This window comes from Pyxicephalus adspersus, chromosome 3 (genome assembly GCF_032062135.1).
Source record: "Pyxicephalus adspersus chromosome 3, UCB_Pads_2.0, whole genome shotgun sequence".
Taxonomy (NCBI): Eukaryota; Metazoa; Chordata; class Amphibia; order Anura; family Pyxicephalidae; genus Pyxicephalus; species Pyxicephalus adspersus.
The window spans coordinates 83,021,336-83,047,961 of record NC_092860.1 but is presented as its reverse complement, the minus strand read 5'-3'; the positions used below and the strand labels follow the sequence as shown (position 1 = coordinate 83,047,961).

At 39.8% G+C, this 26,626-nt stretch overlaps 1 protein-coding gene across 2 annotated transcripts; it reads left to right on the top strand.

The window, feature by feature from the left end:
* The first annotated feature begins 1,993 nt into the window (after nucleotides 1-1,993).
* KLHL8 (kelch like family member 8) lies at nucleotides 1,994-26,582 on the top strand. 2 transcript variants are annotated; one of them, XM_072405475.1, is made up of 10 exons: nucleotides 1,994-2,098; nucleotides 7,901-8,169; nucleotides 11,352-11,900; nucleotides 12,898-13,084; nucleotides 16,395-16,538; nucleotides 17,681-17,792; nucleotides 18,665-18,833; nucleotides 20,236-20,395; nucleotides 20,864-21,065; nucleotides 25,159-26,582. In XM_072405475.1, exons 2-10 carry the CDS (start codon nucleotides 7,957-7,959, stop codon nucleotides 25,196-25,198), a joined length of 1,776 nt encoding a protein of 591 aa, XP_072261576.1. In that variant the 5' UTR covers nucleotides 1,994-2,098; nucleotides 7,901-7,956; the 3' UTR covers nucleotides 25,199-26,582. The 2 variants fall into 2 exon arrangements, with proteins under 2 accessions (XP_072261576.1, XP_072261575.1); XM_072405474.1 differs by lacking the exon at nucleotides 25,159-26,582 and adding an exon at nucleotides 22,101-22,722.
* Nucleotides 26,583-26,626: the final 44 nt, after the last annotated feature.

Below are 26,626 nucleotides of genomic sequence, written 5' to 3'. Positions count from 1 at the left end.
ACATTCTCTCCTGGTGGGTATGCTCCTCACAACAAATAATTAGGTTTAGAGCTGACCAGCGGGACAGAGATAGTAAGAAAAACAATTTAAAATTTGAAATTGAGAACTAGCAGCATACACCTATGTGCTCTCCTGGTTCTGTGATTGCATGATTCCAACGGCTGGAACTCTTCAGTTCTCAATTATGTGGTCACCATGACATTCTGATTACTGGAAGTTTGTTTGCAGCGTGGCCTAGATAAATTGATATATAACTTTATTCTAAAGCATGTCTCATTAAAAACAATGCACTGCATGAGTGGCTGATAACTTGCTTTCCTGTTACAGCATTTATGCAGAATGTCGAAATATGACTCAGGTACAGATCTTGCCTGTTAGGTTTGGAATTCACAAGTGTTTCGATGCAGCCAGAGTTGTGCAAAAGGTTTCATTGCTATTACATCTCTCTAGAATGTTCAATGAAATTTCAATTAGGAAGCAGTTGCAGAATTTACTCTTAGTCCAAACAATCTTTATTGTGAGCATATTAGGTTACCCATTTAGCATTCTGGCTCTCATGATATTATTACCAGGCCCTGTGTATTTCAAACTAACTGTTTGATTAGACCCCTGACTGAGGTTACTGGGGGTTCCTCCAACTGTGTCTGGGCACTCTCTCTTTTAATGACGCCTGCATAGTTCTAGGGCATGTGACTTGGTCTTTTAGGTGTCTATACATATAAGGCTCTATATGGGGGGCAATATTTCCACTAGCAACCAATTAAAGAGGCTTTTTCTCCATTGACCCCCCTAAAATTGTTTAGTGGCAGTTCCCTGTTCTTTGATTTTTTTTTTTAAGTTTCCTCAGGGTGAAAAGGTTAAGAATGGCTGGATTAGACTATGTGCCATGGTTTGAATGTTTTAAGACCCCCAAAAAAACCCTAACAAGGACCCTAAGAAGTTCCTGCCAAGATCCGCCAACAGTTCCTTTAGAAGACCCAGCTACGACCCTATGAGAACTTTGTGAGAATCCTGTAAAGATCCTACAGGGACACTGTAAGGACCCTGGGAGTAGTCTGAAAAAAAATCCCTATTCAGAATCTGTGAGAGCCCTGTGAGGACCCTAACCAAAACATTGTGAGGACCATGTCAAGTTCCTTTAAATTCCCTGTGAGAAGCATAGCAAGTCCATGTATGAATCATAGGAAAACCCTGCAAAGATTCCACTGGACCCTCTATATAGGACCTACTTGGACCTTCTATGAACCTAAGATGACCTGGGGACATTTTAAGGACATTGAACAGGACCCTGTAAAAATCTTTTTAGGACCCTGCCAAATCCCTACAAAGCACCCAGTGAGGACCCTGGGAAGGCCTTTCAAGGCTCATGAGAAGACCATGCAAAGACCCTGTGGGGATACTGTGAATTTTCCTTGGTATTTAGTTATATATATTTTTGGTGTGAGGTGTTTTTTTGCCCAGAATTCTGTATTTGAAGTGAGATAAATAATAATAATTAATAATATAATTATTATTATTCTAAAGTAGCCTGGATACTGTGCCTAAATCTGATCCTTGCAAAGGAGGTATTTTCACTGCCAGCCACTAGGGGGAACCCTGGGAACGCGTCTATCCGTATTGATAATGTAGCCTCTCATGTCTGCCAAGTGCTTCAGCTTGTTCCCTCCCCTTCCATCACACAGGTGTATGGGTTCTGTCCGTCTCCCTGGGATACCATTGATGCCGTAGTGACTGCAGGCTCCAATGAGCCCTGCGATAATCCCATGGGTCACAATGTAATATAAATGTAATTTAAAAAAAGAATAATAGAATGAGTAACACAAGCACGATCATTATAGAATATACGCACTAGGAGTCCACATACTGCGCATGTCAGGCTTAGGAAAACAAGATTCGTGGGAATCTGCCCATAACAAAGATGGACGCCTGTGTTCGGTAGGAGGGAGCATTGCGCGCATGCCCAATAAAGGCGCCGGGAGGAGGAGGGGCTGAAATGAGAAGCAGCTGGGAGAGATAAGGGGGACGAGCAGGCTGGGAAGGCTCATCGTTTAAATGGTGTCGATGTTGCATTGTTGGGAACAGACTGCCTTGTATTAAGGTGATTGGTTATCTGACTTTATTATCTCTCCTTGTGGTGTCTGTGTATATAGGAGGTGTCATGTGTTCTGGGAGAATTCTATTCATCCTTCTACTCACCTGAATGTTTACTTTATTCAATGCAATGGGAAGGAGTGTGATCAGTGTTGTGTAGGTAGTGCTGTGTAACCATTACATGGGATTGCTGTGCTAAGCCTGATGATCTGATTGTTGGTATATACATGGGGTGTAGATTGCAGAGCACCATTCCTAATCTAATCATCGCTGGAGCAATCTAATGTTTATAGGGCTCCAGCATGCTGCCAGCAAAGGCATGCTACAGGGGGAGGTAACCAGGTGTGCTGGAAAACCTTAGGTTTTATCATAGCTCAGCATTAGAGGTGGCCATGGTGTTCATGGTCACCCCTTGTAGATGAGCAGGGGGATGAACTGTTTTCCATAGGGATGAGATTAATGCCCATCACTAAATGCCTACCACAATCATGGTATGACTTCCCTTTAATGTCTATGGTGGCTTAAAGTGGAATGAAATCTCTGAACCACCCTAAAATTTTTAAATTACCTAAAAACTTATGATCTCCTTTAAATATTTAGAAGGTATCAAAATGGGTCAGAGTTCACAGTCTGCCTAGTTAGGACTTTAACCCCCCCCCCCCCATCAATGTTAAAACCCTGCCTTACACAAAGAAAAGTTTATTTCTTTTAATAACTCCTGTCTTTGCTCTGTGGTGCCGAGGCAGAAGTGGGCCTTCTGGTGGGATCACAAGAAGATATGTGGAACTTCATCTTTTCCAGAGTCCCCTGAGAAAGCCCATTGACATCCATCCTTTTATTAGCATATTGGGGTGCTGACAGATGCCATATTGCATAAAGGGTCTGTGGATGTTTGATGTTGGCACTCACAAAATAAAGTTGCTGCAAACCAAACACTCCAATGCCTATTTTAGTTTAAATGACCTGGAACTGTATACAGGTATTCCCCAGGTTACATATAAGATAGGGACTGTAGGTTTGTTCTTAAGTTGAATTTGTATGCAAGTTGGAACAGGTACATTAGTGCAATTAGGACAGATGTTTGTCTCAACATTTTATTAGGCAGAATGGTGTCAGTTAAGCTACGTACACACGTCAGATTTTTATCGCCCGATAATTGGCCGATGCCGATTATCGGGCGAAAATCTGCCGTGTGTACAGTCGGTGTCGTCCATCGTCCGGACGACCGACCTGCCGGATCCACAGACGATGGATTTTTTTTTTTTTTTTTTGTTTTTTTGTTCTTGTTTTGTTTTTCCTCCCTAAATCTGTGTGGTTGACTCTTGGACTTAGTGGTGCCCTTTAAATTAGTTTGCCTTTGTTAAAAGCAGTTTGTGGAGCCTATGTGCACTTTGTGTCCTATTTCTATTTCTGACCCTAATGAAAAGCTACGATTATTTTTGATGGAAGCCGACTCATATGTTTCTTCATGAGGAAGCATATTGTGTTGTAGGAGTTGAGGCCAGAGCATCTATTACAGACAATCTGTTTTGCGTAGGAAATAATGGACAGCTTTATAATGTCCAATGAATGCCTCTAAATACCATGCTTGTGGAATGCCATGGATATGCTAACGGCAGCACAAATTAATGAGTATTCTGTATTTGCACGCTTTAAGTAAGCAGCACAATAAACTATGCAATGAAATGACAAAATGCCCCTCATTATGGAAGGTTTCCATAGTTACTGACTAATTGTGCTAGCATTATATTCTCGGGGAGCTAGGAGAGAGTGAACCTGTTTTTCCAGTCTATTTATTTGCAGTTAGGCTGCTGTAGTTCTTCATGGGTTGTTGATGGGGATATACAAGCAATGTAATGCTATGACATAGTTTGTTAATGTCCATCTTAATTGTTTGCTTTTTAGCAGCTTTGCACTCTTCCTCGCCACCCAGTTCATCAGCTTAAACATGTGAAATACGATTCTTGGCCCCTGAACAGCTTTTTATCAGCCCAAGCACCTCTAATCTGACTTCTCAATGGGCCTGATTTATTAAAGCTCTCCACGAATGGAGAGGATACTTTCAACTGTGAAGCTGGGTGATCCAGCAAACCTGGAATGGATTTCTTCCAAGTCACTTGCAATTTGCTAGCAAATGTTTTGAATCCTGGACCAGATCCATTCCAGGTTTGCTGGATCACTTCTGTTTAAACAGGCAAGGTAATGTGAGGACCCTGGTCTCTTGCCTAATTCTTAAGTGCCAAAATTATTATAAGTGCAATAAGAATTAATCCGGGGAATTGAAACTGGAATAGGAACAAAATTGGACATACAATCACAATCTGCAACTGCCATCCCCTGCCTTTGGACTGATTCATCCACCTGGGCTCCAACGCACCTCTACTGCTGCCATTCTGAACTGCTATTTCACCAAGCCATCTCTGTGACTGATTCAACCTATCCCACTCCTGGATCTCAACAAGCTTAAAAGCCTCACCACAACCCACATTACAGAACCGGCTCTCATGGACTGTTTGCTACATTTATTGTACTCATATGGTTCTCAATTATCTGTTAAAATGTATAATTCACCATGCACTCTCCTTGCCGGCTCTACTCTCTGTCCTCCCCAGTCTGATAACTCATTGTCTCTCTGCTCCTTCACTCTCCTGCTTTCTCTGTCTGTGCTCCGGCACCTTTTTTCTTTACTGATACTCTCTGGTGACATCTCGCCCAACCCCGAGTCCCTCCACAGCCTCTCTCATCTCTACACTTTAAGCAAGATGCTCCCTTCTCCTAACCTCATCCCCATTCATCCTACCCATAAGTCCTTACCCCCCCTCTCTCTGGTAGTTTATGGGATGCCAGATCTGTTGGTGATAAATTACTTCCATACACCACCTTCTCCTTTCTAAATCTCTGAACTTTCTGGCTCTCACTGAAACGTGGCTTTCGTCTTCTGACTCTGCTCTCTTATGGAGGTCTGCACTTCACACATACCCCTAGACCTGGCAACAGAGCAGGGGGTGGTGGGGGTCTCCTTCTCTCACCTAACTGTACATACGGAGTTCTTCCTACCCCACCCTCTCATATTCACCTGTTTTGAAGTCCACTCCGTCCATCCATTACCTCCTCATTTGGACTCGCACAGAACATCAATGGCCCCACACACAACATCAATGGCCCCACACACATAGCCGTACACACTTTAGACCTGGTATTTTCCAAACTCTGCAACCTCACCCTCCTTGACAACTCGCCATTTCCCCTCTGATCACAACCTTATCACCTTCAACCTATCGAACTCTTGACCCCCTTTGTGACACCCCAGACCTGGGCAATGGCAGAAATATCCGTAACCTTGACCACAACCTATTCTCAAACTCCTTGCATTCCGAACCCCTACCCTCTCAAAAATCACATCTCTGAATATATCTGCCACTTTGTTCAACCACACTCTTTCTCTGGCTCTGGATATAGTTGCACCTGCCACCTTCCGCTGCCCCCGTCCCTGGCACGACAATTATACCAAACAGCTACAAAAGACTGTTCGTGCAGCTGAGCACAAGTGGAGGAAATCTGGCCTCATTGCTGACTTTGTGGACTACAAAGAAACTCAACCTGGATAAAAACAGAACTCGTCATCTCTCCCCCTCAAATTCCACATCTCCCCCTGACATATATCTAACTGTTAGAAACACTGTTATTCGGCCCTCCCCTCAGGCACGTTGTCTTGGCATTTTTTACTCCCCATGTTCAGAACATTTCCAGGTCCTGTCACTTTCACCTACGCAACATTTCCAAAATCTGCCCCTACCTGTCCCCAGAGACCACCAAATCTCTCCACAGTTCTTGTCCCACCTACCTTTCTGACCTGGTAAAAAAGAATATTCCCCCAGACCGCTCCTCCAATGACCTACTAATAACTTCTCACTCATAACCTCATCACACACATGGCTCCAAGACTTTTCTGGAGCTGCCCCGACTTTCTGGAATGTTCATCATCCTATCCGACTTGCTTCTACTTTCTGCTCATTTAAAAGAGCACTTAAAACCCATTTTTTTTTTTTTCAAACTTGCCTACCCATCTTCTGTATTTTGAAACTGTCCCTACTTCCCACTTCTACATATCTCCGATCCTATTGTGTGTTAATTCCCCCACCTCCTAGATTGTAAGCTCTTCGGGGCAGGGTCCTCTCCTCCTGTGTCACTCTGTATTCATCTGTTATTTGCGCTATATAAATCCTGTTTAATAATAATAATCACCCAGCTTCACTGTTGAAAGTGTTTCCTCTCCAGCCTTGGGGAGCTTTATTAGATCGGGGTGTACAGACCTCTGGTAAAAGACAACTGCAATTTGAAAATGTAGAGGTGTCTGTTGTGTGGAGGTTTATTTTGGACCAAGTTTCATATTTTGGCAATAAACAAAAAACCTTACCTTAAAAGGAAAGTTGAATTGTAGTACATGAAAGAGTGTAATGCAAAGCTTCAAACAGCTTTGTTGAAGCTAATAAAGCATTTCTAGGCACAAAATGTCATATACTGCAGCTCACCAGACCCTCTTAGTTCCTATTTTCATTAGGTTGAGAATATATCTTTTAACTTTTGACATTCCTTGTCCTTTTTCCGTGAGGTTTAAAGAAAGCATAAAGAACTCAATCTTTATTGTGTACACCATTATCTCACCAACCCACTAAATAATTGGGATGAAAAAAGACATGTTGGAAATTCGTCTTATGTTACCGCTTTGGTCCCTTACATAGATGTATAGGATGTGTGTTTACAGAATTACCAGGTGAAAATAAAGGGGGGGGGGGGGGGGAGAGATTAAGTCCAAAGCAAAGTGCTGTATGGTATGAACATGGGATGCACATGTCTCCTAAATAAAAGAAGGGTTTCGGCCATAGAGACGGTACTATCAATCCAAACAAATGGCAAGGACTAGGTGTGGCCAGGTGCTCATTGGCAAGAGTCAGGTTTGTGAATCGGCAGTGACAATGGCTGAAGGCATGCCCCAGCAATGTTTCATTGTTGTGTTTAAGGCAAAGCTTATATGATGGTGGCAGTATTGTGCAGTATTGTTGCCATATCATCACAAGACGCTGCATTTGGTGGACTGACCGAATCAACAGGTATTGGCTTGACTTTACAAAGGAATTAAGGCAGATTTATTTATGGTCTGTGGTGTGTGTGTGTGTATATGTATGTATATATATATTTAGTTATGCTGGTCTGTATACATTTGGTACTCTGGCAGATCAATGTAAAGCCTGTGTATCCATATTATGCTATGTTCACCTAGATGAGAGTAGAATGTCTCCAATATGCTGCAGATTTTTATGATTTGGTGGCGAGTGTTTCTGTAGCTATATGTCTGCTACCCTGTTTCCCCGATGATAAGACACTGTCTTATTTTTTTTTGGAAGGCCAAAATATGCTCTAGGGCTTATTTTCAGGGGGATGCCTTATTTACCCATGAAGAAGACTACAGTACACAGTTATTGTTCATACGGAGTCACCCACCGTACCACCCGATTCTGGTAAGTAATCGGTGGGTGGCTTATTTGCGGGGGGGCTTATTTTTCATTTTTCCCTAAAAAGGGGGGGCTGTCTTATTTGATGGCCCTGCCTTATCATCGGGGAAACACGGTAAAGTGTCTTTTCTATCTGCTGTATGTATTATAAAACCTGATGGTAGAGTCTAATTGAGCATTTATTAATTCTCAGAGTAACTTGCTCTTATTTCTTCATACATCTGTTGTGTAGATGTAGGATAGCAATGTTCACATTCATAGAATGATCTACTGACTGCCTATTTTTATTGCTTTAGAGACAACAAAATGGCAATGCTGAAATGAAGGTTTCTGGCTGCACTGGGACTTATTTATGCTGCTAATGGCATCGGAATCTATGCACCCAGGACCAACCAAGCCACAACCAATCAATGGGAGAAGGAACCTTCATCCGGAGAAGTCCTTCACAAATGAGGGAGATGGTGATGGCTCATTTGTCTTTGAAGCCAACGATGCATGGAAGGAGTTTCACCGCTCCCTTTTCCATTTCTATGAAGTGGGTGAGCTGTGTGATGTCACTCTTAAAGTAAGTTTGACTACTTTTTACAACAGCTGAGTGACTATAGTGCCAAAAACTAGAACACTATGTATGAAGGCGGTACGTAATGTTGTTTATTAGACTTGGCTTTATATGTTTATCAGCTTCAGTATTTTCCCCAGACATTTTTTAAGCTGGCTGATAGGAAGCTGTAGGTGAATGGTGGCCCTGTATTGTGACCCAATTTTTCAGCAACCACCCAAAAACAGCCGAGTGATGCACCCAGCTAAAAGGGGCTGGTTAGAACACTGAGCTTCTCTAGAGAAGTAGCATTAAAAAGACCTTCCACATTCTATGTTCATATGATGTCTACATACATTGATCTGTCACAACTGATTTACCTATTGGAGCAAGGTTACTAATGGCCCAACATATTTATAAACATGCAGAAAACTTCTGTTAGTGGACTTGTAGTGTACCTTCGAACAGAAAATGTTATCTCAAAACTGGTTACTACTAAAGGACACAATCAATGCCCTGGGCCCACATTTAACCTTATTTCCTAGCACTTGGTATGCTTGTCTACTCAAGTGATCTTTATAAAGATATTTATGACTGTTTAATGCCCAACTCTCATTTGTTAAGCTGCGTACACACCTGCAATTCTTCTCGTTGGAAAGGATCTTTCACGATCCTTTCCAACGAGAAAAGACTGCACGATGCATGAACGATGCTGTACATACAGCACCGTTCATGCTCTATGGAGAGGGGAGGGGGAGAGCGACGGAGCGGCACCCTGCTGCGCGCTCTCCCCTTCCCTTTCATTAGGATCGGTCGTCGTCCATGGATCCGCCAGGACGGTCGTCGGACGATGGACGACGACCGACTGTACACACGGCAGATTTTCGCCCGATAATTGGCCGATACCGATTATCGGGCGAGAAAAATTTGCCGTGTGTACGCAGCTTTAGTCTTTTATGTATACTTATGTCTGAATGTATTGTTCACTCCAATGTACCCTGAGCTGTAGATCTCATCAGGAGTTCCTGAAACGTTAGTTCAAAGGCACCTCCATATTTAAAAGGTTGGGAAAGGCTACTTTAGTTAAAAATAATGGGAAATCCTTTGTAATCTTTCCATATTTTTTTTTCCCTTTTTTGTGTATTTGTTCAGGAAGTTCATGGCTTGCTTATTCCTCTGATATGTGTGTTTATATTGTAGCAGTCCACTTCCTGACTTTTTGGTGAGAACAGACATTTGTAAATGATGTCTCTGGCTTTTTAATTTTAAAGGTGCAATGTTTCATTTGGTGTGTGTGTGATTAGGGTTTCACCAACAATTTGCTACATAAATAAATCCTACAGGTTCTTGATGATGGTGCTCACACTTACATGAAGCATCATTCAAGTGCTGCGAAATATCACAGGTGCTCTTTAGCTCTTGTGTTATGTAGCATATAGGAAATAATTCTGTTGCTTTCTTTTCTTGGAAAAGCTGGGAACATTGTATCAGAGCATTTTTAGATCTGTCTGTAATTATTTACCAGTAAAGAGATTTATTTACCCGGTTGAGACTGACTTTGACAACCTGTTTCACATGAAAATTGTTAGATATTAAACGGTTTAGTTAAAAAAGTTATAGTTTATTGATGCTCATGTAAAAAGATTTTTAAAGAGAGCCATTTGCAGTCATATGTTCACATTTATGCAAAAATGTAAACTTAGCATCTTCAAGGAAAGGTAAGCTGCAATAGAAGACACATTTGGTTTAGAGATTCTTCAAATTACAGTCCCTCAAGCCTAATGAACCCCCCTAGCGTTCTAATTTTATCTGTATTTCCATGCAAAAAATGTTTTAATTTTTTTGCATGGAAATTTATTTTATATTGTAGGCCTATGATTCATATGCATAACTCACCTGATACATGTAATATAACTGTACAGTAGCGTGTGTGTGTGTATATATGTGTGTGTATGTGTGTATGTATATATATATATATATATATATATATATATATATATATATATATATACGTACATACTTTTTTTTCTTCTTATATCAAGATTTCTTTGTATTGGACTCAATACAGCTATTTTGTATTGAATTCAATACCTGCACCGACGTCACTGGGAAACACCAGAGATCGTCTCAGCGTTCACCGGCTATAGATCGGAGGGAGAAGCTGTGTCCCACGGGGACAAGGACCAGCAGGATGCCAGGGGACAACAACGGAACAAGGTAAGTGGGGTTTTTTTTTTTTTTTTTTTTTTTAATCTTTTTAGCGACCCCAAGTGTGATTTGGCATTACCACTTTTTGCATGGAAAATCCACCCAAAGTCACACTCGGAATTACTGCTATACCCACTTTTCCCCCATTACGTCTCAAAGCCTCATGATTTTCTTCTTTCTATTCTTCCCTGTGATCTTTGGCCATTTTCATTGGCAATGCCGGGATGACATTTATTCAGTCCTGCCAAGCGCAGTGTAATCCGGGGTTACCAGGTATCCTTGCAACCAACACTAAGCTGCACATGTGTAGCTCAAAATGATGCCACATATTCTTTGCAGCTTCCACATTATTTTGTATAGGTAGTAAGTTCATTAAAACACATACTTTATTCAATACGTCTAAAAAAATTAGATAAAACATTCATGGTTACATTAACCACCATAAGCCAAGGGAATGGTCTAGGGATCTAACAAGGCTCCCAGGATAGTGGGGAGTTGCTAAAGGAATAGTAGAAGCTGAAGGGATGGACATATAATGTATCACAAACTAGTGTGATTTACATTACACAGTAATAATAAATTGTTGGTGATGTGGTTCTAGGTATATCCTGGAGCAGTTTTTCTCAACCAGGGTTCCTCCAGAGGTTGCTGGGGGTTCCTTGAGCAATGAGAAGTTGGTGCCTCTCAGGGGTCAGTTTAGCTGACACCAATGATCATTTTGGCTACATTCTTTGGTGACATTCTTCCCACTGACCACCAGGCTAATGTACTGTGAGCTGTGGAGATAGGTCTTGGGGAACCCGTGTATAATTTCTATGTGTTATTTTATGGGTTACCCCATGTTAAAAAGGCCTACAAAGGCTGTCCTAGGGCTATGCAACATTCTTGTGGGACTGTGAACAGATCTGCAGTGCATGTATATGTAGAATATGGTAGTACTGAATAATCTAGATTAAACTAAACTTTGAATTCAAATATGTTTTTGTTTTCCCCTAAAATAGGTTGGTTCAAAGCTGATCCATTGCCACAAACTTGTCTTGTCATGCGTGATACCCTATTTTCGTGCCATGTTCCTTTCTGATATGGCAGAAGCGAAACAAACAGTAGTCGAGATCCGGGACTTTGATGGTGATGCTTTTGAAGATTTGGTGAGGTTTGCTTATTCATCCCGAGTGACTCTGACAGTCGATAACGTCCAGCCACTTCTTTATGCGGCCTGCATTCTTCAAGTGGAAATTGTGGCCAAAGCTTGTTGTGAATACATGAAACTCCATTTTCATCCCTCTAACTGCCTTGCTGTGCGAGCATTTGCAGAGAGCCACAATAGAGTGGATTTGATGGACATGGCAGATCGCTTTGCTTGTGACCATTTCACAGAAGTAGTAGAATGTGATGATTTTGTCAGCATGTCCCCTCCGCATCTTTTCAAGCTGCTGTCTTCTGAAGATCTTCATATTGAAAATGAAAAGCAGGTCTACAATGCAGCCATAAAGTGGCTTCATGCCAACCCCCAGCACCATGAAGTGTGGCTGAATGAAATACTGTCTCAGGTATTTTATTGCTTGTATAAATATTCCATTTAAGATTGACATTTGCAGTTTTTTTTTTTTTTTTTTGATATAGCAGCAATTAGATGAATTTACCGTTAGAGGGAGAGGTAGCCTTTGAACATTTTCTTGTTCTTAAAGTATATCTAAAGCCAGTAACAAAATGTCAATATATTGAAGCTTACAAAATCCTTCAATGTGATAGCAGCATTAGTTTTCTTTTTACACTTGGAAACCTACCACTTGATTACTATTGCAAACGTATGTCTCTAATTGTCTCGGGGCTTATAGAAATCTCATTTTAATTGGCTCATGTTTATTATTCTCAACAAGAACAATGCCTCTCTATCCGTTATAGATAGGCAGGCGATAAGAAGTGTTTGTGGCACAAATCAAAGGAGCACGCTAGGTTGACAATACCAGTGTTCTCCCCAGACCCTCTGGCTGTTTTTAGGTGGTTAGTGAAAAGTTGAATCACAATATTGGGACAGTTGGGACATATTACAAAGACCACGAAAATTAAAACGGGACCTACTAAGTGGTTGTGCAACTACAATCACTTGGAAAAAGTGTTGCCCTGCCCACTTTTAGACCACCCACCTACATCTTCTCCCCACTCCAAAAAACAAATTCTGAGAACACACAGAGAATACTGAATCTCCAAACATACAGAACAGTGAGTGAGCATTGAACAGGAATTGTGTTCAAGGAAATCACTGGGACGGAACAATGAGTAAGATACACTATATATATATATATAGTGTAACGTAGGTATCCCAGGAGGCTTTGCGCTTACATTCATTCTCGATTGAGGTGATCGAGAATTAGGCGGCGGTGCTGCACCCTTTTTGTTTTATTATAAAAAAAAAAAAAGGGTGTTGCTCTTAAGGTTGACTACCCTTTTTTGTAAAGTGAATGCAAAGATGAAAGAAAATGTCTGCGTTTAGGTATACTTTAAGTATTCTAATTTTAATGGTCTGTGTGCAATTCTTTATTACAGGTTAGATTGCCGTTGTTACCTGTTGAGTTTTTGATGTCTGTTGTGGCCAAAGAGCAGATAATCAGAAAGGACCTAAAATGCAGAGATCTGCTGGATGAAGCGAGGAACTATCACCTCCATCTGAGCAACCGGGCTGTCCCTGACTTTGAGTATACGATCCGCACTACACCAAGAAAACAGACCGCTGGTAAGGAGCAGAGAACTATACATGTCAAGTTATGCTTAATCCTTCCTTAGGTTGGTTATACACATTCAGTCAGAAGATTGCTGAGCCCCAAGGTGTTTAGATCCCATCCCCTCTTAAAGATTTGCTTTAGTCTCCTCTCCTTCCGTAAATGCATATTTAAAACTTGGTAGCAAATCACAAGACTAGAGGCTGCAGCAAAGGTGCTAATATGTTATATATTCTTGAATGAACAAATGTGGTCAGCATCTTGGTCCAAGAAGTAAATTCTGACTCTAGATTATAGGAACAAATATGATGTTATCCATTTGAAAAGAAAAGCAGGTAAAGGCATCATTGGGGAAAGTATTGTGGTTTTTGTGATATCTGTAAGTGCTACATTTACACATTACATAGCATGGATGCTTTCAACATTGCTTTTCAACAAAAAAATATCTGATTCTATGACAACCTAAAGGCTCCCTGCACTTCTGCACAGACGCAAGACTGAGCCACAAAGTCTCCTTATTAGACCTCCATTTGGTCTGCATAGAAGGGGGTACATGGTGGAACATGGGCTTTGGCTGTTTCCATAAATTTTGTTTAGTCAGTCTGGTGATTTGTTATATGTATACATCTTCATCCCATTGGAGTTTTCCACAATTTGCAGTGTTGTCCCATGAGTTAAAGTGAATTTAATGGAGATCAAATCACATCTACACAAGATGGGTCCCTTGTTTTTAAAGGAGTGCTAAATTCTAATTTAGGATTTGAAGGCATTTGTCATTATAGCTTTGATTTTAAGGATATTTGGGGGAAATTTAACCATACCTTCTGTAGCTCAAACTGAATAAAGGGGCATTCCTGTCTGACCTTCCGGCTTGGCATTAACCATTCTTGATAGGGTTGCAATTGTGTTTGCCAACCTGTCAATATTACTTTAATTTTATCAATTCACTTTAGGGTTTTACATACCTTATAGGTGTGCATGGGATATTCGTCCTGCAGCATTGTAAATTTTGCACCAGCCTGATTACCGTTGATGGTGCAACATTCTATAATAATGGTAACAATCCCGAACAATTATTCCATGAATTGCCAACACAAATTGGCCTCCACATTTCTTCCTCCATACCTAATAGGCCCTCCCACTGTATCTTCTATAATTTGACAATGTATCTTAACACTTTGGAGTTTTGCATGTTTCTAGTCTTTGATTTTGAGTCATAATGCCATAAAATGTGCTATAGGCACATAAAATGTTCAGCACGGGTTTATCTCCATTATAATGTAATGTATAAAACTCCAATGAAATATTGAAATCCTCTTGTTTGCAGATGGTTCCTTTTTAAATATAGTGCAGGTGGAACTGATAAACAAGAAACCTTATTCTAACACTTTGAGTGATGGTGTCTATTAATGTGAGTGATTTGTAAGTTTTGACCCCACAGCAATTTAGGACTCTTGTGTTCGCCCCCACCCCCCCAAACAGAACATTCTGGGCTGTACAAAACTACATGGTAAACATACTTCCTGCCAGCAGTAAAAGTGATTAGCGCAGTGGTTTTAGGAAACAGACTTTTCACTGTTTTGTTATAAGCAGATTTTTTTTCTTCAGGATTGGTGTCACACTGACCTTCTAATAGAATTGGACTTTTCAGTATGCAGAAACAATGCTTTACTGAGCTTTGAGAAAAAAGTATTCTCATTTATTTGCTAATTCTGGTTGTTAGGTCCATTACCACAATAAACTTTAAATAATTTAAACAACTCAGATGCAGTTGAACTGCAGACTTTCAGCTTTAATTCAGTGGGTTGAACAAAAAGATTGCATAAAAATGTGAGGAACTAAAGACTTTAACACCATTGCTTCATTTCAGGGGCTCAAAAGTAATTGAACAAATTAAAAAGCTGAAAATAAAATGTTCTTTTCTAATACTTGGTTGAAAACCCTTTGCTGGCAATGACAGCCTGTAGTCTTGAACCCATGGACATCACCAGATGCTGGGTTTCCTCCTTTTTAATGCCCTGCCAGGCCTTTACTGCAGCGGCTTTCAGTTGCTGTTTGTTTGTGGGCCTTTCTGTCCGAAGTTTATTCTTCAACAAGTGAAATGCATGCTCGATTGGGTTCAGATCAGGTGACTGACTTGGCCATTCAAGAATATTCCACTTCATTGCTTTATTAAACTCCTGGGTTGCTTTGGCTGTATGTTTTGGGTCATTGTCCATCTGTATTATGAAACGCCTCCCAACCAATGTGACTGCATTTAGCAGGATTTGAGCAGACAGTATGTCTCTGAACACCTCAGAATTCATTCGGCTGCTTCTGTCCTGTGTCACATCATGGATAAACACTAGTGTCCCAGTGCCATGGCAGCCATGCACGCCCAAGCCATCACACTGCCTCCGCCATGTTTTACAGATGATGTGCTATGCTTTGGATCATGAGCTGTTCCACACCTTCTTCATACTTTTTTCTTGCCATCATTCTGGTAATGGTTGATCTTGGTTTCATTTGTCCAATGAATGTTTTTCCAGAACTGTGCTGGCTTTTTTAGATGTTTTTGAGCAATGTCCAATCTAGCCTTTCTATTCTTGAGGCTTATGAGTGGCTTGCACCTTGCAGTGCACCCTCTGTATTTACTTTCATGCAGTCTTCTCTTTATGGTAGACTTGGATATCGATACTCCTACTTCCTGGAGAGTGTTGTTCACTTGGTTGGCTGTTGTGAAGGGGTTTCTTTTCACCATGGAAATGATTCTGCGATCATCCACCACTGTTGTCTTCCGTAGACGTCCAGGTCTTTTGGCGTTGCTGAGTTCACCAGTGCTTTGTTTCTTTCTCATGATGTACCAAACTGTAGATTTTGCCACTCCTAATATTGTAGCAATTTCTCGGATGGGTTTTTTCTGTTTTTGCAGCTTAAGGATGGCTTGCTTCACCTGCATGGAGAGCTCCTTTCACCGCATGTTGTCTGTTCACAGCAAAATCATCCACATACAAGCCTGGCTTCTGTATTGGCTCCAGTAATGTCTGATTCTTCTCTTATTTTTTAGATTATAGAGTAATTATTTAATTCAAATTATAATGTATATAGGTTTGTTTGTGAGTGGATGTATCGGGAATACGTGACTAATTGTGTTCTGTATGTAGGCAATTCGGATATTTAAAATGTTTGGAATATCTAAAAAGACTGAAGTGCTTTTAGAAAATATCATCAAACAACTGACATGGTGGATGTTCACACAGTAATAATAAATATTTGTGCTTTTGCCCTCATTGGCTGAAACTTGTTTTATAATCTGGAGACTAAAATATGTATTATTTCCCTCAGGTGTCTTGTTTTGTGTGGGAGGAAGAGGTGGCTCAGGGGACCCATTTCGTAGTATTGAATGCTACTCTGTAAGCAAAAACAGTTGGTTCTTCGGTCCAGAAATGAACAGCCGGAGAAGACATGTGGGTGTCATCTCTGTGGGAGGTCAGTACAAAATGCTATATTTTACATTGTACTTACTAATGATAATGCAAGAAATGTGTACTATTACAGTTTGTTCCCATGAACGGGCAGTTACAGGGGTGGTTGCATTGTTTACATCACTTACAACAAATGAGTGTTTTAGTTGGTGGCACATTCCACATTTTCACATGCTACTTGCAGCTTCAGGTAGTGAGTTGTCCATTTAACCCACTGCATCTATGCAGCACCCACGATAATATTTCTCTTCAGTGTAGTCTGAAGTTGTACTGAAATAAAGATTGTATGGCATAATGTGCGGTGTGTATATTACTGCCAGGCTAATATTGCAGTAAATATATGTAAAGGGTCCCTAAGAATTAAAGGACTGTCATGCGATGCAGTAGTAATCTTCCCGGAGGAATACTTAAGAGGGAATTTTCAGTCACTTCTGGTGCAGCTCCAGGACAGTAAGCAAAGTAAAATGGCCCTAAGTGGAATACCACTACAAACATATATTTTTTAATTTTTTTATTCTTTTCTTTCTAAAACAAAATAAAAAGTTCACTTTGACAGTAGTTGTAGTAATTTCCCTGTAATCTGTAGCCACAGCCAGAGATTATGCAGCTTCTTTAAGCTTTAGGCAAGTTGTATTTCCTGTTAGAAGCAAGAAGTTCTTTGTAAGCTCTGACTCAAATTTGACTCCTATGAAAGAAAACAATCTTGCCCAACCTCCCTAAATAGCATCAGGCTCCTCACTATTAGTGCGGTCTCATTAAAGGACAGAGTGTGGGATGCATGATCCTACTTAAAGTACCAGGTATTACTTTCTCCTAGAGACAGATGGACCATTGGGGGTTAGAAATGTGACCAGGGTACTTCAACTTGCCATTTTCCGTCATTTCAAATTTCCACTTGATTACTACAGTTTCTTTATGCTCCAGTGGTGAGGTAGGGCATTCTTGATCTGTATGATTATGCAGTCACCACCTGAAGCCTTTAGGCACTGGGAAACAAAAAGGTCCCAGCTACAACCCACTCTATATATAACTTCAATCCCATAAAGACAATAAGGGACACATGTCATTCCCTTTTGCTCATGGTCTACTCTTGGTGCTGCTAGCAACTGAGGCTTGCTGACATTTTATTTCATTCCTATCTTTCAGGAAAGGTTTATGCTGTTGGTGGTCATGATGGCAATGAACACCTGGGTAGTATGGAAGTGTTTGATCCACTCACAAATAAATGGATGATGAAGGCATCAATGAATAAAAAAAGGTATTGTAAAAGTGTTTATCTTCCTAAAGGTGCATTTCAGATTATCTGTTACCCCCCAGTATACTAATTTGTGATTTTCTACTTCATAATATGTCCTGCCAGGCATTGGTGTGTGAGATGCCTACTAAAAATTTTGTAATTGTGTTATAGGAGAAGGGTATTCAGCAATATTGAATTTTTTTTTTTTTTTTTGCAAATAGCTTTGCAACACTATACCAGAATCAGTTTAGAGTCATTATAAATGTATGCATAATCAATGTTTTTATTGTTGAAATGAATACCTAACAAAGCTCCACCGCACTGTGGGTTTTTAAGTTGGGGATACATCAATATAACAAAATAGACTAATACATAGGTAATGTACTGCGTTCCTCAGGGGAGGTAGGGTAGGTGGAGGTCGTACATCTCAAAGGATTGGTCATAAGAGGCGATTGATGTGTTAAGGTTAGGCTAGGTACACGTGTCCGATATCAGTCCTGAGGCAAGAATCTGGCGTGTGTACAGCGCTCGTCATTCATGGATCCTTCCTGGCGTTATTGCATGTGTGTACATAGCCTAAGCTCCCATGGTAGTACACACGGAGTTCTCCAAGCCCACGCTGGGAGGGCTGGTATCAATCTATACATACAAATATATCTGATCTTTCTACAGGGGACCGCAATCATAAGTATTATGATCCTCTTTACTATTAATCCAGTCCCATTAGGGTAAAATTGTAATTGTCAGGAAATGATGGTAATGTAGAATACACAATATTGAAATCAAAATGAGTCTTTCTTTCTGTTCAACCAACTTAATGAAAATAGCTCAAAGCTATATGTTTAGTAAACATCTGTACACAAGTATATAACTTATTGTCTGACTTTCAATAGGAGGGGGATTGCTTTGTCGTCGCTTGGTGGCCCAATCTATGCAATTGGTGGGCTGGATGACAACACTTGCTTTAGTAATGTGGAGCGATATGATGTAGAATGTGATAACTGGACTCCTGTGGCTCAGATGAATACACCTCGAGGTGGTGTTGGATCCGTTGCTCTTCTGGTATGTAAACCCTCCATCTCTATTGCATAGTGCAGGTCTGTAGCTCTTCTAAAGTGGTGTCTGCCTGCCCCATATTAGCACTATATGTCTAATAAAAAATGCATATACATATTTGATTTTAAGGACAAAATTTTGAGCCACCTCATACTTTACCTGCTCTATATTCAGGAAAGTGGTTTGGGTGCCAGTCTTAGAAAAAGTACTACGCGGAATACCAGGGAGCTGCAGGTAATGCATAGCATTTGGATATGTTTTGTCTGCCCAAGCCAAGGAGGACACAGGTTGCTTCTTGTCCCCCCTTTCTTAATGGTCTCTCTGCATTCCGAGCCTTTGGTCTATTTAAAACACTTATAGCTTTATCTTTGCATATTGGTTCATGAAGTCTTACTTTATTATACACTATACTTTGTCAGATTCTACATTTATAGAACCTTTGACAAGGAAGCAACTTGGGCCATCTCCGACCAAACTGTTACCATAAAGTCCTTGCATTCAGTGTGAGCTCTGTAACATGAGACTTTCTAAAATTTGACTGGAAGATGGGACATTACTTAACCTATGGTTTTTGTATTCATAGAAATAATAGAGTTTAGACAGATTATTACTCAGATTATTATAACTCGGCATACCAAAGCACTAGAAAAATAAGAAGCAAAGGAACAATATGTACCACCCTCACCAAAATTCTAGTGCCTTTACAATAGTCACCTAGTATCTAGAGGAAAAGTAACATTTTCTGAACTAAGGAAACTTCTTAGACTTTGTGGAAAACAAAGCCTTAGAGTCCAGATTTTTGATTTGCAGTCTGTAATACAGCGAGCTATTGCGCCCAGACATACACCCACTTGAGAATTCACTTGATGGCTTTTGCAGCTGCATGCAATATTTTTAGCTTTCTAGAAGGAATGAGTAGAATCTGCACATGCCACATCATAAGTATAGGTTTAGGAAATTGAAATGGATATAAAACATGTGTTTCCATACTTTGCAATGGTGTGTTGAAGGGTAGCATTATGGCTATGGTTACAGACAGGACCCAGACAACTTCAATTCTTTACATAGCTGTATGTAATACTATAGTGACAAACATGTAGGATAATGTGCATATACATCACAAGTCACTTATTAGCTGATACACTTCTGTGCAACACATACATCATTTGTTATATCACTGCTAAATCCAATACTTGCCTTTTAGATAATCCAGCTACAGTGAACTGAAAGATTTATTAAACGCACATTACTATTTCTGGATAGAGCGGCGTTAGTTATATGTACACCTAACCCCTCTAGGATATATCCCATCATTTTTATTCTTTTAATTTTCCTTGCTACTGTAAAGGAAAATGTGTTTTTTTTTTTTTTTAACTTTATTGCTTTATTTACTTGTGTGTATTTCTAGAACCATGTCTATGCTGTTGGAGGAAATGATGGGGTTGCTTCTCTTTCAAGTGTGGAGCGGTATGACCCCCATCTGGACAAATGGGTAGACATAAAAGAAATGGGCCAGAGAAGAGCAGGCACTGGTGTGAGCGAATTACATGGCTGTCTGTATGTTGTAGGTGAGTGTTGAACTTTCAGGGTTTTAGATGTCCAAGGCAGATGAGCAGTACGCAGAGGCAATGAAGCATTCCAGTAATATTGGAATAAACTCCTGTTTTATTGTACCTGTAACTTTAGAGAGCCTCCTAACATGTAAACAGAATTTGCAAATTTATTTCTATAACTTTTTTTTTTTTTGCCCACATTACTGGGCATGGACATGTTTTTGATATTGAAAAGGCATACATGCAAGCAAAGAAGAGAGTCTGTAGCCGCACGTCTTGAGGAACGCTCCAGAAAATATTCTGTATTTTATACTCAAAATAGTATAATGCAGAATAAAAGGTTAAGGGGGATTATATATATATATATATATCATTTTATGCAGAAATAATTATGCTGTAAATAAAAAAAAAAAAAAAAAAAAAAAAATGCAAATAATGTTTGGCATTGGTTCAGTGTTCACCATGTATATTTGTTTCCTGTAGGTGGATTTGATGACAATGCCCCTCTAAGTTCTGTAGAGAGATACGATCAGCATACCAACAGGTGGGAATATGTTGCAGAGCTCACTACTCCAAGAGGAGGGGTCGGTATAGCTACACTGATGGGAAAAATCTATGCAGTTGGTGGCCATAATGGAAATGCATACCTAAACACAGTGGAGTGCTACGACCCAGTTATGAACAGGTAATTTTACATGACACTGAATGAACTTGTTTATTGCATTACTCTTACTAGCACCAAAGCTTGATAAAACCTGTCTCCACTGTTATATCCCTGTGGATTGGATAATTGCTGTCTTCATTAGCAGTTTGCATGTACATTGATCTGCCTGAGCTCCAGTCGCAGATCTTATGGGTGCTGATGCGAAGTATAGTAACTGATACTAAGGTCTATAGTGCTGAACAGGCAAAGGCCGTAAAAAGCACTCCTCAGATATGGCATATACAAACATGAACAGAGGACTGGGACTATGAATTTGGAAGCTATAATGCTCCACCTGTTTTGATGCAGGTATAATAAAGTGGTGACATCTGGCTGGTACTCTGCAGTTGTTGTATACAGGTTTCATAAGAGGTTACCCATAGCACTGCGAATAATTTCTCTAAAGCAGTGAGTGATTTAAATATTTTGCTGAAAAGTCTCTGCCAATACTACCCTACCACTTGATAGGTTTCTAGCTTTTAGTACAGCTTGCAGCCACATTACATAATCAAGATCAGTGACCATTAGAGGAGGATAACATGGCTTAGGTGATAGACTTGATGACCAGATTATACAGAGACAATGGGCCTGATTTATTAAAGCTCTCCAAGGCTGGATAAGATATGCTTTCATCAGTTAAGCTGGGTGATCCAGCATACATGGAATAGATTTCATAAGTCATTTGCTATTTTCAATTTTGGACCAGATAATTCCAGTGTATCCTCCAGCTCTGGAGAGCTTTCATAAATCCGGTGCAATGATTTTGTATCTCGTCAAATAAACTTGGATGGCCAATATAGAGGTATTTTTGAAATAAAAATTGTTAATAAGGGTTTTTTTTTCCCCTGACAACCCTAAAATAGACTTTCTTCCCTCCACTCCTAGTACTTTAACTACCTAGGCTCTGTACTTGTCTTTTAATAATTCAGATATTTTACATATCTGATGATCCTATCCCTTGTATATGTTCTTTACTGGCTTATGTCCTAATTATGTAATTTTTTTTATTATAAATAGGTGGGAGCTGGTGGGCTCTGTGGCTCATTGCAGGGCTGGGGCAGGAGTAGCAGTTTGCTCCTGTCTGTCCAGTCAGATCCGGGACATTGGCCATGGATCAAGCAATGTGGTGGACTGCATGTGAATGTTCTACAGACTGAAACAAACGTTAATGAGTCAATAACAAGACTGATCACCTTGGACTCCACTAAATCCCTATTTCCGGTATTTGGATCTGTGTGCCAGTAGATCTGTCCATATTATAGACATGAGATATGAGATGGCAGGTCATGATGAAGGTTGCGCTGAAGCTACACTTTTGTTACAATTTGTGGCTGTGACGTGTAGTAACTTGGCGATACTTTTTAACTGTATTAATTTTTATATTCTTTATACATAGGCCTAGGGTGAGTTGGTATTGCACCTAGTAAATTATTTGTTGATGTGCCAAATGCTATTTGTATAGAATCTACACATTTTTATTGAGAAATATTTTTGTCCAGTGTAAATACACGGTTTGGAAATTTCAATATGTGTATATATAGAAGTCTATTTATTAAACAATTTGTTCACTGTGGAGTGGAAATACACAAATTGTGATGTTAGATTTTCAACGTCCATTTAAAATAAAGTTGTCTTAATACTTTTGTTGTCTAGTGTCACAATGTCCATATTGGAAAGCAACATCTGTGCATTCTTGTAGCAGAGCAATAAAGGATCATATTTCTTTGTATGCTGCAATAGTTCAAAGTTTATTAAGTCTGAACCTGTTCATATGCTCAGGCATATAAGTGGTCACTGTTGCTCATGACTAAAGGTCATTTACCTGTAAAATACATACTTGGAATGCAGCCGCCAAAAGACCCTGAAACCGCTAATGTAAACCAGAAAAGGGAAGAACCTAGGACATGGCAGGAGGGAGACGGCTGTACCAGAACATTACCATGACCTAGATTAGTCAAATATTCTAGCAAATTCAAATGTACTTTGCAAATAAAATTCAGGCCAGACTCATAGTTGCTTTGCATTAACACATGGCTTATTACAATACATGTTTGCCTCTGACATTTTTGCACTTTTGATCTTAGATATATCAATATACTGGAGCGAGAATTCAGAAATGGCAGGTTTCCTTTGTGTTGGATTGCCTGTGCTAACATAATATTTGTTTGTAAGGGGTGATAGGAGCAGAATTATAATGGGCAATCCACTGGATAGCTAGAACGGTACCAAGGTTAACAGAACATGATCTCCCCATTCAATAAATGGCAATTGACTATCCTAATTGTCAGTTTAAAGAATGATTGCTATTTTATTAAAAAATGGGTGCTTTTTACTGTGACCCTTTTATTGGTGCCAGCAAGTTTAAGTGGGAATTGGCAATTAAAGTAAATAAGCTTTACATGCTACTGCCAAATGTTTGGGTATCTGCATTGTAACTTTAGTGTTTTAATGTTTTGGCTGTATGCACGTTTTGAAATCCTAATTGCCAGTCAAAATGTGCAGACCAGAAAAATTAGTAACTTTTGTGTACAATGCATCTGTTCCTGTAACCACTTAACTACCGTGTTTCCCCGAAAATAAGACCTACCCCGAAAGTAAGACCTAGCACTATTTTGTAAACCTGCCCTAATATAAGACCTACCCCAAAAATAAGACCTAGGAGAAAAAGAAAATAAAAGCATACATACTGGTAAATTAAAAAAGTACTCACCGAGACAGCTCCAGATATCTGATCCTGCGTGTGTGTCCTTTATGCTGGCTGCAGCCTGTGTGTCTTTGCTGCTGGCTGCAGGGCGTGTCTATTCCTGAGCCAAACTGAAAGTAAAAAGCCTGCACACATGCCCCCGCGATTCTGAACAAGGAAGCAAGCTGCTGATCCCTGCCCTAACGGAGATCCCTGCACTTAATTACGGGTAAGTGATCAGAAGGGGACAATGGAGTCAATGGAATAGAGTGATCAGAAGGGGACAATCATTTCATAGTGATCAGAAGGGGACAATCATTGCATAGAGTGATCAGAAGGGGACAGTCAATGGCATAGAGTGATCAGAAGGGGATAATCAATGGCATAGAGTGATCAGAAGGGGAATTTGAACGGCACATGAGTGATCAGAAGGGGACAATCAATGGAACATGAGTGATCATGAGTGACTTTCAACAATAAATGTGTACTGTAGTCATCTTCATGGAAAAATAAGACATCCCCTGAAAATAAGACCTAGTGTGTTTTTGGGAACCAAAAAAAATATAAGACAGTGTCTTATTTTCGGGGAAACACGGTATATATTTTTAAGTATCTGCTCCTCACTTTGTATATGTGGGTCCCATAGCATTGTTTGTACAGAAAATAAAGCACTAATTGCTATTTTTTTATTCATATTAGATAGCTTCACTGCAGCCAGTGTATGTGTACCGTACATAGTAACATTCTGTATTTAACTATTTTAAGCTGCAGAGAAAACATTTATCTCACATTAATATAAAATAATGCTTACTGCTCCAATTTTAAAATGGCTGAACAACTCTTCCAAATGGCAGCAATTAACACTCTGGCCTTTGCAGCACTAGGTCCCAGGTTCAAATCCCAGCTAGGGGCTCTATCTGCAGTTTGCATGTTCCCACTGTGATTGTGTGGGTTTCCTCCCCATTTCAAAAAACATGTAGTTAGGTTAATTGGCTTAGTCATAAAATGGACCTTAAAATGTACTAAAAACATGTCTAGGGTAGGGACATTAGATTGTGAGCCCCTTTTGAGGGACAGCTAGTGACATGACTATGAACTTTGTAAAGCGCTGTGTAATATGTTGACGCTATATAAATACTGTGTAGTAGTAATAACACTGGGGAACAATTTTGAAAAAATGTTTTTGTTGACTTCAATTTTTAAGCTTATTTACACCAAAATAGGTATGCTGAATCTGAAAGTGGGGTTAGTTTTTTTCTCTACTGCTATATTAATGTGATTACTGTACCCTGGATTTGTATAGGCTATTCATTTACACGCAGGACAGTGTGCTCATATGTAGTAAATAAGCAAAATTTATTTTTCTACTTACACACATTTCCTTTCTTTCAGATCATGTCTGGCTCTGCTGTTTCTCGTCGTAAGTGCCTAAACAACCCTGATACATTTTGTTATATCTGTGGCAATTTCACTATATTTGTAGAGCAAGCCTATTTGGCATATTTCAAAGTTAAACTTGGTGATCAAGATAAGTCTTGGGCCCCTCATCTATATCCCTTCAGGATATACAAGAAAAATAAATATAACAGAGTATTCTAGTCTACCATCAGCTATACGCCCAGTGGCTTATTCAGATGAAACCCCAGTGCCGGTTTCGTTACACTACTCTCTCTTGAAGAACATGATTATGGTGATGAACTAGATGGAAACAATGATGAAGAGTTTGAAATTGAAGAGGACTCTGTTCCTAAAGGATTTGATCAGCATGAGTTGAGTGATTTGGGATTATCAAAGAAGGCTTTGGAACTCCTAGCATCAAGACTGCATGAGAAAACTTACTTGAATAGGGAACGAAGGTATCGTACTTTCGAACCAGAGAAATTGCATTTCTGCAGTACTTTAGAACTGACAGTGGCTTTGTGTATTGCCATTACATACCTGGTTTAATGGAAGAATTGGGAATTCCAAGCTATCTTTCCTCCTTCACAATGGCAAAATATTTGGGTCAGTCCCAATTGGCCATCTAGTTTCTTTGTCAAGTATATGCAGACATAAAGAGAGTCATTGAGTTGTTGCAATATCACCAACACAATTGGGTCATCGGTGTTGACCTTAAAATGGTATGCTTCCTTCTTGGTCAGCAGTCGATATACCAAGTATCCTTGTTATCTATGCATGTGGGACACCACAGCTCATGGGAGGCATTGGGTGGAAAGGAATTGGCCTCCAAGATCTGCCCTAAAACCAGGTGATCCAAACATTCTACATGAGCCACTTGTTGATAGATTATATTCCGGCCTCTGCACATGAAACTGGGTCTGATGAAGTTTGTTAAAGCTTTACCAACTGAAGTAGACTGTTTCAAGTACCTCATTTTGGCATTTCCTAGCCTGTCATTTGAAAAAAAAAGTAAAGGCCAGTGGTGTCAAAGATGAACATGAAAAGAGTGCTTGGTTATCATTCAAAGCCATTGTCAATTACTTTCCTGGAAACACACAAGCAAATAATTACACAGAAATTGTCTAGTAACTCTTGGAGAGCTAAAAAATGTTGGTTGCAATATGAGCATCAAGGTGCATTTTCTGCATAGCCATCTTTCTAAGTTCCCAGAAACCTTGGTGCAGTCAGTGATGAGCAAGGTGAACGACTGTACCAAGATTTGAAGGTCATGGAAGGACAGTATCAGGGTAGATGACTATTGTTGGAGCATCTGGCGGGATTATCCTAACACTGAACACTCCAGGAAAAGCCTAAATTTTTACCTGAACCACTTACCTGATTATTTTCAAATGTTTTACTGTAAAAAAAAAAAAAAAAAAAAAAAAAAAAAAAGGCAGAGTAACAATAAATATTTTGTATG

Coding starts and splice junctions, on each gene's coding strand:
- KLHL8 (XM_072405474.1), top strand. CDS start 7,957: ATGCTGCTAATGGCATCGGAATCTATGCACCCAGGACCAACCAAGCCA. Junction 8,170..11,351: donor TGTGTGATGTCACTCTTAAA/GTAAGTTTGACT, acceptor CCCCTAAAATAG/GTTGGTTCAAAGCTGATCCA. Junction 20,396..20,863: donor TGGCTGTCTGTATGTTGTAG/GTGAGTGTTGAA, acceptor TGTTTCCTGTAG/GTGGATTTGATGACAATGCC.